Source organism: Stegostoma tigrinum, chromosome 3 (genome assembly GCF_030684315.1).
Source record: "Stegostoma tigrinum isolate sSteTig4 chromosome 3, sSteTig4.hap1, whole genome shotgun sequence".
Lineage (NCBI taxonomy): Eukaryota > Metazoa > Chordata > Chondrichthyes > Orectolobiformes > Stegostomatidae > Stegostoma > Stegostoma tigrinum.
In genome coordinates, this window is record NC_081356.1 from 89,877,706 (window position 1) to 89,894,520 (window position 16,815).

At 38.0% G+C, this 16,815-nt stretch overlaps 1 protein-coding gene across 2 annotated transcripts in view; it reads left to right on the forward strand.

The window, feature by feature from the left end:
- Positions 1–13,809, forward strand: part of kiaa0825 (KIAA0825 ortholog) — a 398,499-nt gene extending 384,690 nt beyond the window's left edge. For both annotated transcript variants that reach the window (XM_048528205.1, XM_048528203.1), the window contains one exon: positions 12,811–13,809. In XM_048528205.1, coding sequence (XP_048384162.1) covers positions 12,811–12,833 — 23 coding nt within the window. In that variant the 3' untranslated portion in view covers positions 12,834–13,809. The remainder of the gene's footprint in view (positions 1–12,810) is intronic.
- Positions 13,810–16,815: the final 3,006 nt, after the last annotated feature.

Sequence of the window (16,815 nt, forward strand, 5' to 3'; positions counted from 1 at the left end):
GATTGTGTTCCACACACCTCTCCAACTGTTTATTGCAACCAATGATGACCTCCTTGCCTTTGTTTTCCGCTGAGCTTTTTCTGACGAACTTGAAATCTTGAGATCTCTTCCGAAATACCACTAGTATTCCCTTTGTTAAAGGCTGTCTGAATGTTTTGCCGAAATTGTATCTGGCAGTCATTGGCACACTGCCTAGCTGTCTGATCGATTTTACTTGAAGTTGCTCATAGTGGAGTCAAAGTCTTCTCATTCAGACTTTGCTTGTAAGTTATGAGAGTGGGGTGCTTCACTTCAGTGACAGACTCCATCACAATGAGTTTAACCTCGAACAAATATTATTTTACCATTCTTGCTTCTCATATGTTGAGAGTACATTGCTTTTTATGGTACGTACAAACATATGAACAAGGAACAAAAGTAGCCCACTTGGTCCTTCAAGCCTCTTCTACAATTTAATAAGATCATGACTGATCTGATTTAAACCTCACTTGTACGTTCCTGCATACCCTGTATAATTTTTCATCCATTTGGTAATCAAAAAAGTATCTACTCCTGTCTTAAAAATATTTAAACATTTTGCATTCACAGCCTTCTGAGAGAATTTTCTTTTCCTCACCTCTGTTTTAAATTTTTATTTAAAAAAAAAACCCTTGATTTTCCCACAAAATGAAGCATGATTCCCAGATCCACCCAGTCAAGTCCCCTCAAGATCTTATATGTTTCAATTATATCACGTCAGACGCTTCAACACTCCAGATGATGCAGGCCTAGTCTGTCCGGCCCTTCCTCGTCAGACGATCCATTCGTACCAGATATTAGTCTAGTAAGTCTCCACTGAAGTGCTTCCACCACATTAACATCCTTCCTTAAGTGCAGTGACCAATACTGTGTGTAGTACTCCAGGTGCGGTCTCACCAATATCCTGTAGAACTCAAGCATATCTTCCCTACTGTTGCAGACAAATTCCCTCACAATAAAACACAAGACTTATCGACTTTCCTAATTACTTGTTGTACCTGCGTACTAACCTGCAAATCATGTGGCAGAACACCCAGTTCTCTCTGCATCATAGACCTCTGTTCCCTCTCTCAATTTTGGTAGTATGTTTCTTTTGTATTCTTTCTGCCAAAGTGGATAATTTCACACTTTCTCACATCATACTTCATTTGCCAGATTTCTCTCTTATCCTTTCTCCATCCTTTTATAGGCTCCTTTTGACTTTGAAATATCCTGAAGTATTTTACATTTGGTTTCTGCACTCTGCGTGAAAATGCCAGACATCTGCCTTTCAATTAAATTGAGGAATATTTTAATGCAAGTAGGCAGTATGGCTGATGTTGATGAAAGGGAGAGCATTTGATCTTTGAATTAAAAAAAACCCTCAGAAATTGCATTCTAACCCTATGCAGACTCAGTACTATGGGTCACTTGTGTGTTGAGAATTCTGTCTGGTGATAATTCAGCCCTAATGTTTGTTATCTCCAAGACAACATGTGGCATTATTTGTTCTGAAAGGTATTAGTTACACAAGGCTGTTGGTAGCAGGAAAGGTTGTGCATTGTGTTAGAATACAGTCCTTTCACCTCTCGAGCCTGGATCTAAATTCTGCCCAGTCAAATGGTATGTAAGTTTTTCTTTTATGCTTATTCCAAAGTGAAATGAGTTTGGGCAGCCCATGTCAATCTCCCAGTGGACAATATTTTACAGTACAAAACTGTTCATAATTCAGCACTAATTGGACTGTCTCACTTGGAGAGCTGTTAGAATGACTAGTGTGGGAATTAGAAATGTCGCACAGAACTGAAGCAAGTGCTCTTCTGAGACTGAGGTTTAGGCATTAGTGAAGATGTGCAAGAAAAGTTCTACATTCTGGATCTAACATGATGTAACTCATTTGAAGTGCTTGATGCTATCTCTAGTTATAAAGGAGAAGTGTATTCAGGAAAATTGACAAAAGAAGAGCCCTTATAGCCATAAACAAAAGCAGTAAGTGCTGGAGAACTGTAACAGATCTGGTTGTAACCATGAAGAAATAAACAGAACTAATTTTTGAGTAAAAAAACAAAGCTTTAATTCCAAAGGAGAATCATATTGGACTCGAAATTTTAACTTTTGGCTGAATCCTACTTTTTTAGAGTATTTTTTTGGAAGGATTTGCAGCTTATTGTACACATTCTGTCAGGATGTTATTTGATACTTCAATTTCTCTCTGCATATGAATGTGAAACTTATCTCCTCATCACATCATCATCAATTCTATACTTTCTGATAATGTCTCATTATACATTATGAAGTACCATAAAATCCACTCAACCATATTGCAAAAGTCAAAAGTCATCCACTAAATAAGTATTCCAATCAAATTTATAAATTACTTCATGCCACATTGCATGCAAACAACAACTAATTGCCATTGTGAAATTCTGAGTCCCTGTCTTATGCCTTTACCTCATATTGTATATAGTTACTCCAACGGATGCAACATTACTATAGAAGGCTGCTGACTTTTACTGAAAGAGACTTCAGATTACCTTGGAAGATCTCTTAAAGCCTTAGCTGTAGGTTATATCACTTTAACAGTAGTCTGGTATAGTTTTGATCAGAGATAATGGGAACTGCAGATGCTGGAGAATCCAAGATAACAAAGTGTGGAGCTGGATGAACACAGCAGGCCAAGCAGCATCTTAGGAGCACAAAAGTTGACGTTTTGGGCCTAGACCCTTCATCAGAAAAAAAATTCTGATGAAGTGTCTAGGTCCGAAACGTCAACTTTTGTGCTCCTAAGATGCTGCTTGGCCCGCTGTGTTCAATCAGTGCCACACTTTGTTATCTTGGTATAGTTTTGAGTTTGGCAGAGAGACAACTGCAAGGGTACCAGTGTACTGGATGGAGTACAGTCGGAGGATGAACACCATAATCCTGAGCAAAAAGAACAAGTTCTTACTCAGCAATCTTAGTATATCAAAACTCAAATTTCATTGATAACCTGCAGCCTGTAGGTTAACACTGGCACTCAGACTCATAGAACATAGAACATAAAACAGTACAACACAGTATTGGCTCTTCAGCCCACGATGTTGTGCCAAACTTTTACCCTAATCCTAAGGTCCATCTAACCTCCACCCCTACCTAATACTATCATCTATATGCCTGTCTAATAGCAGCTTAAATGCCCCAATGAGGCAGACTCCACTACCTTCTCCGTCAATGCATCCCACACCCCTACCACTCTCTGAGTAAAGAACCTACCTCTGACATCTCCCCTATATCTATCTTCACTCACTTTAAAACTATGCCCCCTCGTAATAGCTGCCTCTGCCCTTGAAAAAAGTCTCTTGCTGTCCACTCTATCTATACCTCTGATCATTTTGTACACTCAGCAGTTTAAGCTTGTGTGACAGCAAACTAGGTTTATGAGTCTAGTCTGAGCATATATGCCTTAAGTATGAGCTTTCACTGAGCATTCAAATGTTCGATATCTTCTGCTGGAATTATGGTACAAGCTGAACTTTTGCAGACCCCGTTTGGAGGAGCTGGTGCAGACACAATGGACCAAACTACCTCCTTCTGCATTGGATCACTCTGTGATTTTTTGTGACTGAGATACTGCATTGTGGTTGGGTCCAATGGGCAAGCCATCTTGTCTGTGCTGGAAAGATGGATTCCACGTTTGGCATAAAATGTAGTGCTAAATCAGTGCCAGAAACCTCTTTTGATATGGACCAAAGCCTTTCTAAATAAATATGCTGTCAAGTCTTTCTTTTTGTGGCAATGAATATGGTACAATGCTTTTGGATAGTATGCTTAGCACAGTTGAATTGTTGACAGTATGTACCAGCTGTGAGAAGTGGTGTGAGGGTCAAGTGAAGTTATGAACATATTTGCCTGAAGATTTCTAGAGATTGTTGATTAGTGTAAAGTATTGAACTGTCTGTGAGGCTTTTGGTGCTTGGATAATTGCTACCAAATAACAATTCAGTATTTGATATTATGAAAAGATATTCTACTCAAACCACTGGTTGCATAAGATATTTCAAAGAACAAATGAGAAGTGCCTAGTTATGCCATCTCTCCTTTAGGTTTTCAGCATTAGAAAAAAAAATCATTATCTTATTGATGCTGTTTGACATTAAAGTTTCATTGGTATATGTAGTGCACGAAAGATACTTCTTTGTTAATTGTAATCAGATTTGGTAATATATGAGCAGTGTCACTAAAAGTGATCCATTGCTGGAATTAAAGTTAGTCAAACAAAGCATTAGTATCTTTATGATTTATTTCAGATTTATTCCCACTGAGTTTCTTCTCTACCTGTAATACAGATGAGATCAGGAATGTAGTCAAGGACATTATTCCTCATAAATTTAGAAAAAATGTCTGAAAATATTATAAAACCATAGACCATGAATTAAATCATGCAATACAAAGTCTACACTGTAATGAACTGTTGCTGCACCAATAGTTCATAAAGTGACTGTTACATTCCTAGTTTGTCAGTAGGAGTTGCATTCAGACTTTTAGGTGTGAGAAGAATCTGTATTTAGATTATACTTTAAGTATTAAAAGTAAGATGTCTTAACTGAATATATTGATGATCACTTTTTTTCCATAAAGCTAATTCAAAGTCACTTGACATCGTTTGAGAAATACTGATTCCAGTTAATAACTATTACTTTCTATTAATTTTTATTGATAACAAAATTAAAAATACATTGCAAACATTTTGTTTTCACCAATACTGGGAACTTCTACTTTTTTTAAACAACTGTGAATTTTGTGAATTGAAGTCTTATTTTTATTGCATTTGTTCCCAGCTGATATTTTAGTGAGCAAATAATGAAATAGCACCTTACAATAATTAGTTATCTGTAGAGCCATTCAGTTATTTATATTATTGTGTAACTACTTATGTTTATTTTAATTTGTTGTTTGATAACTACTTCCATTAATTTGCTGTAACTGTATTTCATCAAATTTTTTTGACAATCCAACAAAAGGACAAAATTAAGAGTGGTAATAAGGATTTTGAAAACTGGTTAACCAGTGGGAGCCCCAAGATGTTGTTTTCTCCAGGAAGCTCAATGCTGTTTTGCAGGTCAGCCACAATCCTCCTGAGTAAATTTATCCTGAGTTAAGTAGATGTCTGGCCTTAAGAGCGGCCAACAAATTACAGGCTGGAAGCTTGCCAATACTGGCAGCACCACGGCTGGTACCATGGTAGGGCCTACCTTGAGAATTGCTTATTGAACCCAGATGGAAGTAAGAAAGGGTGAGCTAGGAGTCATGGGGAAAAGGTTGTCGTTTGGAGTAGATGGGTCGAGGAGGGGTTGCAATCGGAAGGGGACAGCTTCTCATGGGCCTCTTGATACCATGTTGTTTATTTAGGTACAGACTGCCCTTGAATGAATTATCTCATCTCATCTCATCCCCAATATTCCATCGGCAAATTTAATATTGTTTGCTAATTGGCCTCCCCGAATGTCAAGTCCCATGCCGACAACTGAATGTTTCCAGCAACAATGGCTCAAGTTCCACGTAACCTATTCAGCTGGGGCGGGCTGGCGGTCTGCAAGCCATTTCATACCAGAGATGATCAGAAGAAAGCACTTCGGCAGTAGGTTCTCCACTCTGTACCTTCCTGCTTGATCACACCGTTCTCCCAACTTTTAACCCACCTATGTGGGGAGCATTTCATTTGGTCAACTGTACCTCACCATTTTGGATAGAAAATGAAGGTGCTGGTGTTCTTTATGTATGCTCCTGTCACATGAAATATATGTCAGAATGACAAATTGTGAAATCCAACTTAAATTTTCCAAAATTAATTCAGATTTCAAACACCTTGACCTGAACATTAGCTTCCAGAGAATAAATGCCAAATTAGAAACATTTTATGCCTTCGTTGTCATTACCAGAAACTAGGCTGAAATTATCAAAATTGATTTCACATAAAATTCTCAAAAACAAAAAAAAGTTAAGACTTATTGCCCAGCAGTTTAGACTGGATTTGAAAGCATTTCAGAGGTAAAAGGTCAGTGTTGTATCCTGTGGCAGTATTGAATCTTCCGTCAATAATATTTCTAAACTGGTTGTTTGCCCTGTAACTGGAACTGGGGAGGGGGAAATGTTTCTGTTTTTTTCCATCTTCTGTGAGGAAAACATTCAGACTCCACTTGACTTCTGTCACATGGCAAGGCAAAAGTACACCATTTTTTATCAGAGGAATTATTACACTATCCCTGATTCCTTCACTATATTGTTTTCTTGTACAAAGGATGATTTTTGTGAATATGAAACCAATTACTTAACAAGACATGCCTACCAATAATCTTGCTCTTGAAAAATTATAGTTTTAACCTTTCTACAAGAGAATTCTCACCTCATGAGTTGGTCCACATATCAAAAAGGGTGGAAGGAATAAACCACCAAATTACTGACCATTGAGTCTTACATCTATAATAGGGAAACCATTGAAGAAAATTCTGGAGGAGAGAATTAATCTCCACTTGGAGATACAAGGGGTACTCAGCATGGCTTTGTCAGAGGGAGGTCATGTTTAATAAATTTGATTGAATGTTTTGAGGAGGTGATCTTCTGTGTTGGTGAGGGTAGACAAGTTGATGTAGAAATCTTCACGGGAATTTTAAACACCTACGGCTGCAACATGCCCAAGAATGCCCATGGGAAACCTTCACCGGTATTCTGAGCACTATCCATGAACAACTTCATCAGTTGACATGGATTTCAGCAAAAGCTTTAAGGGCCCAAATGGAAGATTGATAAAGAAAGTGAAAGCACAAGGTATCCAAGGTAAATTGGCTCAGTGGTTGGAGACAGAGGCTGGAGGTACAAGGCTGTTTGTGGTGATTTGAGGCCAGTATCTTCAGGTGGTAACAGCATCAAAGCTGCTACATCCGCCCTGTTCATCTCATCCTCGGAGGTTTCTTCAATGGTGTGTTGTGGGGGAAGTCCCACGGGTTCTGACAGCCTTGCCCAAATTTTCTGAGCGGCTGGGTATGTTTTGCTCCTGCCCCATTTGCGAGGTTTCAGCTTTCATGTGACCCATATACTTGTTCAGGACGACCTCATCTGTCCAAACTTTGTATGTCATGAATCCTGACCTTATTTCGACCATGCCTTTCACCAATGCAGGGCCATTGCTATGGGTTTGACACCAAACCTCATACCCTGAAGTAAACAACACATCCAACCAATTTGAAGGGCATCCACAGTACTATAAAAATGGAACCTGTGAAAGGACTGGCATATTCAGCATGTAACCAAGTCCAGGGTTTAGCTGGCCATTTTTAATCTCGTCACCACTAAAATAATTCCACGAAGGCTGGTATCCTGGCACCAAGTTACCCTTATTGACATGTGCATAACACAAGACACTGACCCAGCTAGCACAGAGCTGGATCTCACAATGAGTGGAACTCCTCACACTCCTGTTTATATCTGTCAGCCCGGGCTCCCTGATTTGAACAGATTAACAGATCCATTCTGCGAGATCCACCTGACTGACACCAATGCAGTCACTACAGGTTCAGCGGGATGTTGCCTGGAATGAAGTATTTAGTTACAAAGAGAGGGCAGATAGGCTCAAGTTATGTTCTTCGGTGCAAAAAAGGGTGACGGGGCCCAGATTGGGATGTATAAGATTATGAGAATCATGACAAGGTGAAGAGTCAGTTACAAGGGGCGTAATTTGAAGGGGAAGGACAGGACGTTTAGAGAGGTTTTGAGGAAAAGCTTTTTTATCAGCAGATGGTGGGAATCTGGAATGCATTGCCTCAGATGGTGGTAGAGGCAGAAAACCTCATAACCTTTAAAAATAGCATGATCAAGCACTTGAAATGTCATAACTTTCAAGGCTATGCTGGGATTATATTGTTAGGTCTGTGCAGTTCGATGGGCTGATGGGCCTCTTCAGTGCTGCATGACTCTACGCCTCTCTGATTAGAATATTCTTTAGCAACCATTTTAGGTGATTGTTTTATTTCTGATTTAAAGTGTTAATGTAACTAGCTCGTTTCTGGAACCTGTGTGTGTGTTTAAATTGACAAATTTTTGTTTTTGTCACTGAGCTAAGCAGATCAGTAAAAAGGTCCAATTAAACTATCATGTGTTAAGGATTCTTTCCAGCTTCTAGATTTTTATTTCAAGAAGTACATTGCATTTATCACACAAATCATGCCCCAGTTTTAGAGGATTAACAAATGGGACTAAATAAACTTAATACAATGAAGCAAATGCTTTATCTAAATTCAGCCAAAAGTTTATGCTTGATTTTCTTTTGCAATCTGAAATATTCAAATACTAAACATGAGGCACTTTGATTACAAACACAATATCAGGAAAGGAGAAAGGGTTAATTATCTATGGCAGATCGTTTCAACAGATTTGTTAAAGGAACCAAAAATTACTCTGTTCTGTTTAGATTTTTTTTACTGTTATTTATGCAATTATCACTATTAAAGAAGCAATCATAGAAAACTAAGGGAACATATTTTTACAATAAACTTGTAAAATAGAATTTTCAGTTAACAGGTAATTTTATTGATTTAGTGGCTAAAAGAATACCCATTGCTAAAAATTAAAAGTGCTCAGTTTTTAAAATATTAAAGTCGTAGTAATAGTAATTGTGCTGAGCAGTTTAATTCCTATTACAAACGACCTCTTCCATTTCAAAATGTAATATTAAAGGCAACTGAGCTTTGCAGATTACTATCTAATTATGAGTCATGATGTCTAAATAACACAAAAGGGTAAAATGTTTTATCTAATCATGATTATCAGGAAATTAACTAAGACTTAAGGGAAAAATAAAAATCAGCTGACTGATATGACTTGTCATGTATGCTGGTGTAATCTTTAAAGCAAAGTCTTAAATTAATTTCTTGGAGTTCAATACACCAGCCACTGTATTCCTGCATAAAATTGGATCACTTAAAGGCAGAAATATAAAGATAAAGGGTCAGTCTATGTAGCTTGGAGGTCATTTTGCTGAACTCACAACTGAATGAAAGAAATATATCTATATAGTATATGCATAGTTGTGAGCAGTTTTTATTGCTGGAATAAATAATAATTATTGTCTAATGCACCTTACAAGTGGCAAAACTGGATTTTGGTGGAAAACTCTGTGCTGATTGCAGTCAAACCTGACACATAGGAAGATGGTTGTGGTTGTTGAAGATCAATCATCTCAGCTCCATGGCATCTTTTGCACGAATTCCTCAATGTAGTGACCTAGTAGACCAAGCCATCTTCATCTGCTTCATCAATGACCTTTGCTGCATGAAAAGTTCAGAAGTGGTACGTTCACCAATGATTGCATAACATTCAGCACCATTTGTGATTCCTCAGATACTGAAGCAGCCCATGTGCAAATGCAGCAAGACTTGGAAAATATCCAGGTTTGGGATCAAAAGTGGCAAAGAATATACATGTCATATAAATACCAGGCAATGACCATCTCCAGTAAGACACAGTCTAACCTCCCCCCCTTTAGAGTCAATGACATTAGCATAATCAGATCTGCTGCTATAAAATTCTTGGGGATTTATACTGATTAGAAAGTAAACAGGGCTAGCCATATATACACAGTGGCCACAACAGCAGGTCAAAGGCTGGGAATCATCAGCAATGTAATTCACCTCCTGACTACCCGAAACCTATCCAACATCTAAAAGAGAAGTGACAGATGATAGGTTTAGAACATGTTTTCAACATATTGCACAACAATAAACTGTCCGGATAGATTCCACCAGTCAAGAGTACGTCAAACATTGAGAGAAGGAAATTGCATTGATTCAACGATGACCATTAAGACACCACATCAAATGCTCACACACCAGACGTTGTCATCACATGGGCTATGACCATGAGCAATCCACTGTCAGCCTCGAATGGTCCCCAGTAGCAGCTATTGATTCCCTCCCGCTCACCTTCACCCATTCCTTTGTCTGCCCAAAAAACTTTTCTCTCTCTAGCGGCATGTCAAAGGGAGATCAGAATTAATGTTTTCAGTCCAGTGACCCTTCTTTAGAACTGAGGAAGGGTCACCAGACTCGAAACATTAACTCTGACTTCTCTTCGAGATGCTGCCAGACCTGTTTAGCTTTCCCAGCAATTTTCTGTTTTTGTTACAACATCCGCAGTTCTTTCAGTTTTCATTTTTCTCTCCTTGCTTGCTATGCTGACTTGGATGAGTGCAGTTCCAACAATACTCATTATACCAAACACCATTCAGAAAAAAGCAGCCCACTTGATTAGCACCACATCTGCAACATCCATTCCCTCCATCACTGACGCGGGTAGTAGCAGAGTGTTCGATCTACAAGATACAGTGCAGAAATTCATCAAAGATCCTTAGCACCTTGCAAACCCATAACCACTACCACCTAGAGTAACAGATGCATGGAAACACCATCACCTGCGAGTTCCCTCCATGCCACTCATCGTCCTGACTAAAAATATGTTGCATTTCTTTCAGTATTGTCGTGTCAAATTCCTGGAATTCCCTCCTTATCAGTATTGTAGATTGACCCTACAGCACATGGAATGCAGCAGTTCAAGAAAGCATCTCACCATCGGCTTCTCAGGGTCAACCGGAAATGGATAATAAATACCTGCCCAACCAGCCACACCCTGATACCATGAATGAAAACTTTTTAAAAAAACCTTCTGAAAGGCCATATATACATTAGCCACACTACATCAATCATCTTTCGCTGACACTTCATTCAGTCAAATTGGTAAGACACTCAACTTCACATCCACAAACATTAGGTGACATTTTGATAGGTTTAGAACAGTTTCTTAATATTCCACCAGCAGAAGCCATCTGGATTCCACCAGTCAAGCACACCCCAAATATTGAAAGAAGCAATTTGCATTGGTTCAAAGAAGTCCATTAATACACTTTGTCAAGATACCAGATATTGTCATCAAATGGGCTGTGACCACAAATAATCCACTGTTCCTCAGGCTGATCTTTAACCATTCCTTTGCCCACTGTTCTTCTTGCTCTTTGAGCTCTGTCTCCACTTATCATTTACTCTTCCCCTCTACCCCCAACCCATCTTCAGCATATATACCAATCTTTTCTTAGCTAAAATCAGGATTCACTGGCCAAAATATTAACTCTGCTTTTTGTCTAGAGGTTGCCAGACCTGCTGAGTCATTCCAGCAATATCAGTTTTTGTTACTAATTTATAATATTATCACTGTTTGGCAATTCAGATTTTCCAGGACAGTCACAACTTGTAGAACACACCATGATTTTTAACCATGTACGTCTCTGTCATTTGCTTCTCACCTTAAGTTTTCCCAAAAGAATGGATCAATGGCCATTTTGTGTTGAAATCAACATGAGTGAGATCCCTGGTAATTTTGCTGGTTTTCCCCCTTTCCTCTATCCTGTTGTCCTTTGCATTTCCAGAAAGTCATCACTTGCATCCCTGTCTGTGGCACAATATGGTCATGTGTTGCACAGACAGTGCAGTCGTCAAGACAGTAACAATGAAAAAATTCCATGTGTATTTAAGCATTTTCATTTCAAAGTTCATTATTTCATAGTGTTATGTTAGTGTACAATCCCATAAAATGATGCTAGTTTTTTTTTAAATTTAGTTTGACAGTAATATCTGAACAAGTACCATGCCCAAAACATGATGCTCATTAAACATTTTAAAATGTCTATTTTTTATTAGCAAACTAGTGTTTCTTAGCTTCTGCCCTAATTATGAATACAACCATTTGTGTATTGCATAGGAAAAATCACTGCACTTTTAATATGTGAATAAGAAATGGTTCACTGACGAATCTGTGCTCCTGCTCCACCAGTTTTCTTATTTTCAATACTACGTAAATGACAAAAAAAAACATTTGCATAACGCTGCACAGAAAGTGAACAGGCCACCACCACAGCAGTCGATTAGAAGCTAAAATTTCCTACTGGTCTGATCCAAGGGCAAAACTGTGTGATAGAGGCACTGAATCCCTTGACAACTTTGCATCCTATTGTCCCAGAATATAACTTCATCAGTAGAAGACATTTATGACAATTGAAAATTAAAAAGCTTCCATTCATATATAATTTCCCATGAGCACCAAATACCTTAAAACACTTTACAATCAATTGAATATTTTTGAAGAGTAGTCACTGTTGTAATGTCCGAAACACAGCAGCCAATTCACACATAGCAAGCTCCCAGAAACAGCTGTTATAATGACAAGATAATCTGCTTTTGTAATATTTAATATTGGGTTAGTTGTCCCGATTATGTTCAAAATACAACCAAAGCATCACCTATATTCATCTGATAGGGAAGACAGGGCCTTGATTGAATATCTAAATTCAGCACCACTACAGTGCAGCACTCACCTAATAACACTGCAGTTTCAGTCTAGATTTTCATGTTCAAATCTTGGAGTGGGATTTGAACCCAGAGCTTGGTAGCTCAGAGGTTAAAGTGCAACTGTGCCACAGTTGACAATCAAAGTTAAAATTTGGTCAGTCAGATTTAGTGGCTGTGTCATTCTCGTTGCCCATCGCACTAAAAAAACTGGATGTGAAAAATAATTGATTTTCTAACACAAAGCTTGTTGCTAAATTCAACATATTCTTGGCAATGTTGATCCTAAACAATAACTTAGTTTTGCTGATATTAGCCTGGTGAGAAATTTATTTCCATTATAATGCATTTTATCAAATATGTGAATACTTTATTTTTCAGATATGATATAAGCACATCAAGAGCCATTGTTAATCTGTTATAAATATTGTTTGATTATATCTTCCAGATGGGAAATGCAAGCTGACATAACTCTTGATGCCAAAGAACAGGATATGGTAGAAAATCTGCAAAAGCTGTATTTTAGCAAGGACAGAGAAACGTAGGGTGTTCAATTTTGCTGTTATTGCTTTCCACCCAGCTGAATCGTTAAATGTTTTTCAAAAAATATGCAGCACTAGAAGAACATGAACAGTAACTAAACATGTCTTATGCTCCAAGGAAGTTATCTAATAGCTATATTGTCAAAACATGCAATCTGATGTGTTAATTTGGATTTACATTGAATTCTGAAGAAACCAGTTGAATTTTTATACATTAAAATTTTATATGCCTTTCTATTCAGTTCGAATTACATGTTCTCAATTGTCCTTCTGATCACTAAAGGGGTGCACAACTGAACTATACAAAACAGGAATGCCCCCAGTTTATGCAAAGTCTACATTAATTCACTGATCTTCACCAAGGTAATGCCACCTTTAGACTTGGCATCATTCCTGCTGGAAGAGAAACAACACACTATGTCTCCTCATGATCATTAGTGGCCCCTGCTGGAAATGCATGTTTGTGAATGTTCGGTGAGGGTAGTTACTGTACTCCTTTCCATGTCTTTATAATAAATCACTCTGCATCTTGACGTTAGAATTGACTTGTATATTTTTAAAGAAGTATATTTTCTTGAGGTTTGCTTTAAATAATCCAGTAGGCATTGTATAATGCCTTCAATGGAACGTGTTCAGTTATTTTTATTAGAATTCCTTGAGTAGATTTGATCTAGAATAACAGATCAGAGAGATATTATTGCCTCTGTCAATGTTTTGGGGAATGTATGCAATAGAACATGAGGCTGTAAACAATGGAAACAAACACGAACAATCTTAAAAAAACCTGCTTGTGGTGAATGTAGGAGCTGCGCTAGAGCAACCAGAGGACAAATCTGATGCAAATAAATGTAAAGTGTTAAACTGTGGTTTGTAGAATTCCAATTCCATTAAAATTCTTAATTTTGGTACAGTGTCTAATGTGTGTTTATTGTTGTTCCAAGGATTTTAGCACTGTCAAGCAAAATTTGTGAAGAAAGCTGATTTCTATTAAATCAATGGACCATTACTGACAAAATAATGCAGCATTCTGAAATTATTGTGAATCAAAAAATAGCTTGGTATTGATGAGTCTACGAAATAAAAGTTGCAAAGATAACAAAGTGTGAAGCTGGATGAACACAGCAGGCCAAGCAGCATCTCAGGAGCAGAAAAGCTGACGTTTTGGGCCGAGACCCTTCATCTTAGATTCTCCAGCATCTGCAGTTCCCATTATCTCTGAAATAAAAGTTGCTGATTTTTAAAACAGGATTGACCAACCTATCTGAAAAATACATATTCTGTCTGAGCAGCCTTTATGGAGGGTACATCAGTAGCATAAAATATATAAGTGGAACATACATTGAACATACAGAGAACAGTAAGGCACAGGAACAGGCTCTTTGACCCATATCTGTCCCAACCATGTTTCAATTTTCAACTAATCTCATCTGCCTGCACATGGTCCTTTTCCTTCTATTCTGTGCTTGTTCATGTTTTTGTCTATATGTCTCTTAAACATTGCTGTAATATCTGCTTCTACCACCTCACTTGGCAGCACGTTCCAGGTATTTACCATTCTCTGTTTAAAGAACTTACTTCACACACCTGCTTTAAACTAACCACATCACACTTTAAACTATATCCTCCCTATTATTTGACAGTTCCACCCTGGCAAAAAAGACTTTGACTACTTACCGCATCTGCACCTATCATAATTTTATATCCTTCTATCGGATTGCCCCTCTGCCTTTGCTACTCTGGAGAAGACAATCCAAGTTTGCCCCACCTTTCCTTACAGTTAATATAGTCTGTTCTAGGCAACATCCTGGTAAATCTCTTTTGCACCCTGTCCAAAGCCTCCACATCCTTGTCACAATGTGGCACAAAACTGCACACAATTCTCCAAATATGCCCTGACTAAAGTTTTATACAGTTACCACATAACTTGCCTACTTTTATACTTAATGTCCTTACTGATGAAGGCAAGCAGGCCATACACCTTCTTTTCTACTTTATTCACTTGTATTGCCACTTTCAGGGAGATATGAACTTGCACCCAAAGATTTCTCTGTATATCAATCTTCCCATTTTACTGTATACTTTCCTCTTGCATTTGACCTCCCAAAATGCATCACCTCCCAAAATGCATCACCTCACATTTATCCAGATTGAAGTCCATCTGTCATTTCTCCACCCAACTTTCCACCTGATCTATATCCTGTTATAGCCTTTGACAACCTTTCTCACTTTCTGCAGCTTCACCAATTTTTGGAATAGGATCAAAGAGAACATATGGAGCACACAGATCGCAGGAAGTGATATTCAAGATTACACTCTCTGTCTACACAATCAGCTTCCCAAACATGGATAACTACCAATTGCGTTAGAAGTCTCAAAAGTCCTCAATTTTTATGTTACAAACAATCTCAGGTAGCCACTGAAAAGATCACAGGAGATAGCCACAGTTCATTTTAATTTTGTGTATTTTGTACTTTTCTGCACAATGCCATTGAATTTCCACAAGTGTTGCCACTATCTTCCCACCATAATTTCTGCCGAAGAGCTACAAAAATACAAATAAGCAGTATAGGTTGTAGTCAGATGAGATTCAGCCTTATTTGAATGAACACTAACAAGCTACATTGGATAAAACTATTTATGAGAGATGAGAAGAGAGAGCATCTCATCTGGAACCCAACAAGCACAACTCCATGTGATCTGACGTCACTATAGCACTGTTGCTTTCACTCTTGCTCAGCACTTGAGTAAAGCTTTAAAAAGGAAATTATACCTTTACCCTACATCTCACCTCCCAAGTTCATTTATAGTAGATTTTTGTTAACTATTAATCTGACCATGAATTCTTACATGCACCCCCCCGACCCTCACCAACACGTCCCTTTTGCTTAAAGGAATAATCAACAACATTATTGCTTCCAGTACACGTGTTCTTTTTCCTTGGAATACTAGTACATTGCTGGAAAGGAAAGACAGCTCTACAATGGCTTGTTCATTGGCTACAGTATCTGTGAGGATTTGTCCACTACTTATTGGATACAAATTTCTATTTATGAAGATGGTGATCGCACTTTTATAATTTCTGACTTTAAGGTTGCAATCGTGATATCTCAGAAACTCCTGAGAACGTAGAACTGCAACATAACTGACAACATAATAAACTGTTGGAACGGGATCAATTGGAAATTTCTGTGTAGCATTTTGACCTGCTGACTTGAAAGCTCAACCTCACTGTGCAGGTGATCTATGTTATTAACAAGGGAAGAACAATTTCAGGTTCTGTCCCAGTTGCCTCATTGACAAGAGCAGAAAGTTTTTTTTTCATCTAATCATTCGCAGTGATCTTGGAATTCTGACTATTTCTGCAAGAGAGGATTTTTCCTCAAACAATATTCCTGTTGAATCAATTCTGTGGAACACTTGTTGCATGTGCCAAGATTTCTGTAAATATTCCACAAGCTTTTTGTTTTGTGCTGTTTGGATTTAATTATGTTGTTTGACTGGTGACAGCTTGACTTTTAATTCAGTCATCTGATTCATTTAGACAGTGCTAATTCTTGTTTCTAGCTCATTCTGATGTTCTAAGCTTTGTCAAGGGGCATTCAGTATGTCTAGAAGCTCAGTAGTTTGGTCAAGGTTTCGGCTGGAAAAGCTTTTCAGCATATCCATGGCTTGCTGATGTGTTTCTTGTGCAGCCTCTAGCTACCATTTGTGTAGATCGATGCTTTCTCAATGTTGAAAACTGACCATATCCAATTTGGATTTAAATATCTCCTTTCTTCTGGATCGCATTTAATTAGCTAATTGTTGCTGTTACATTCCCTCCTGATGGACTGTACCCAAGGATTAAAGTTTTTCTCAAAATATGTCTAGCTCATTTTGATGTTCTCTCTGCAAAATTGCCAAGATGTGCT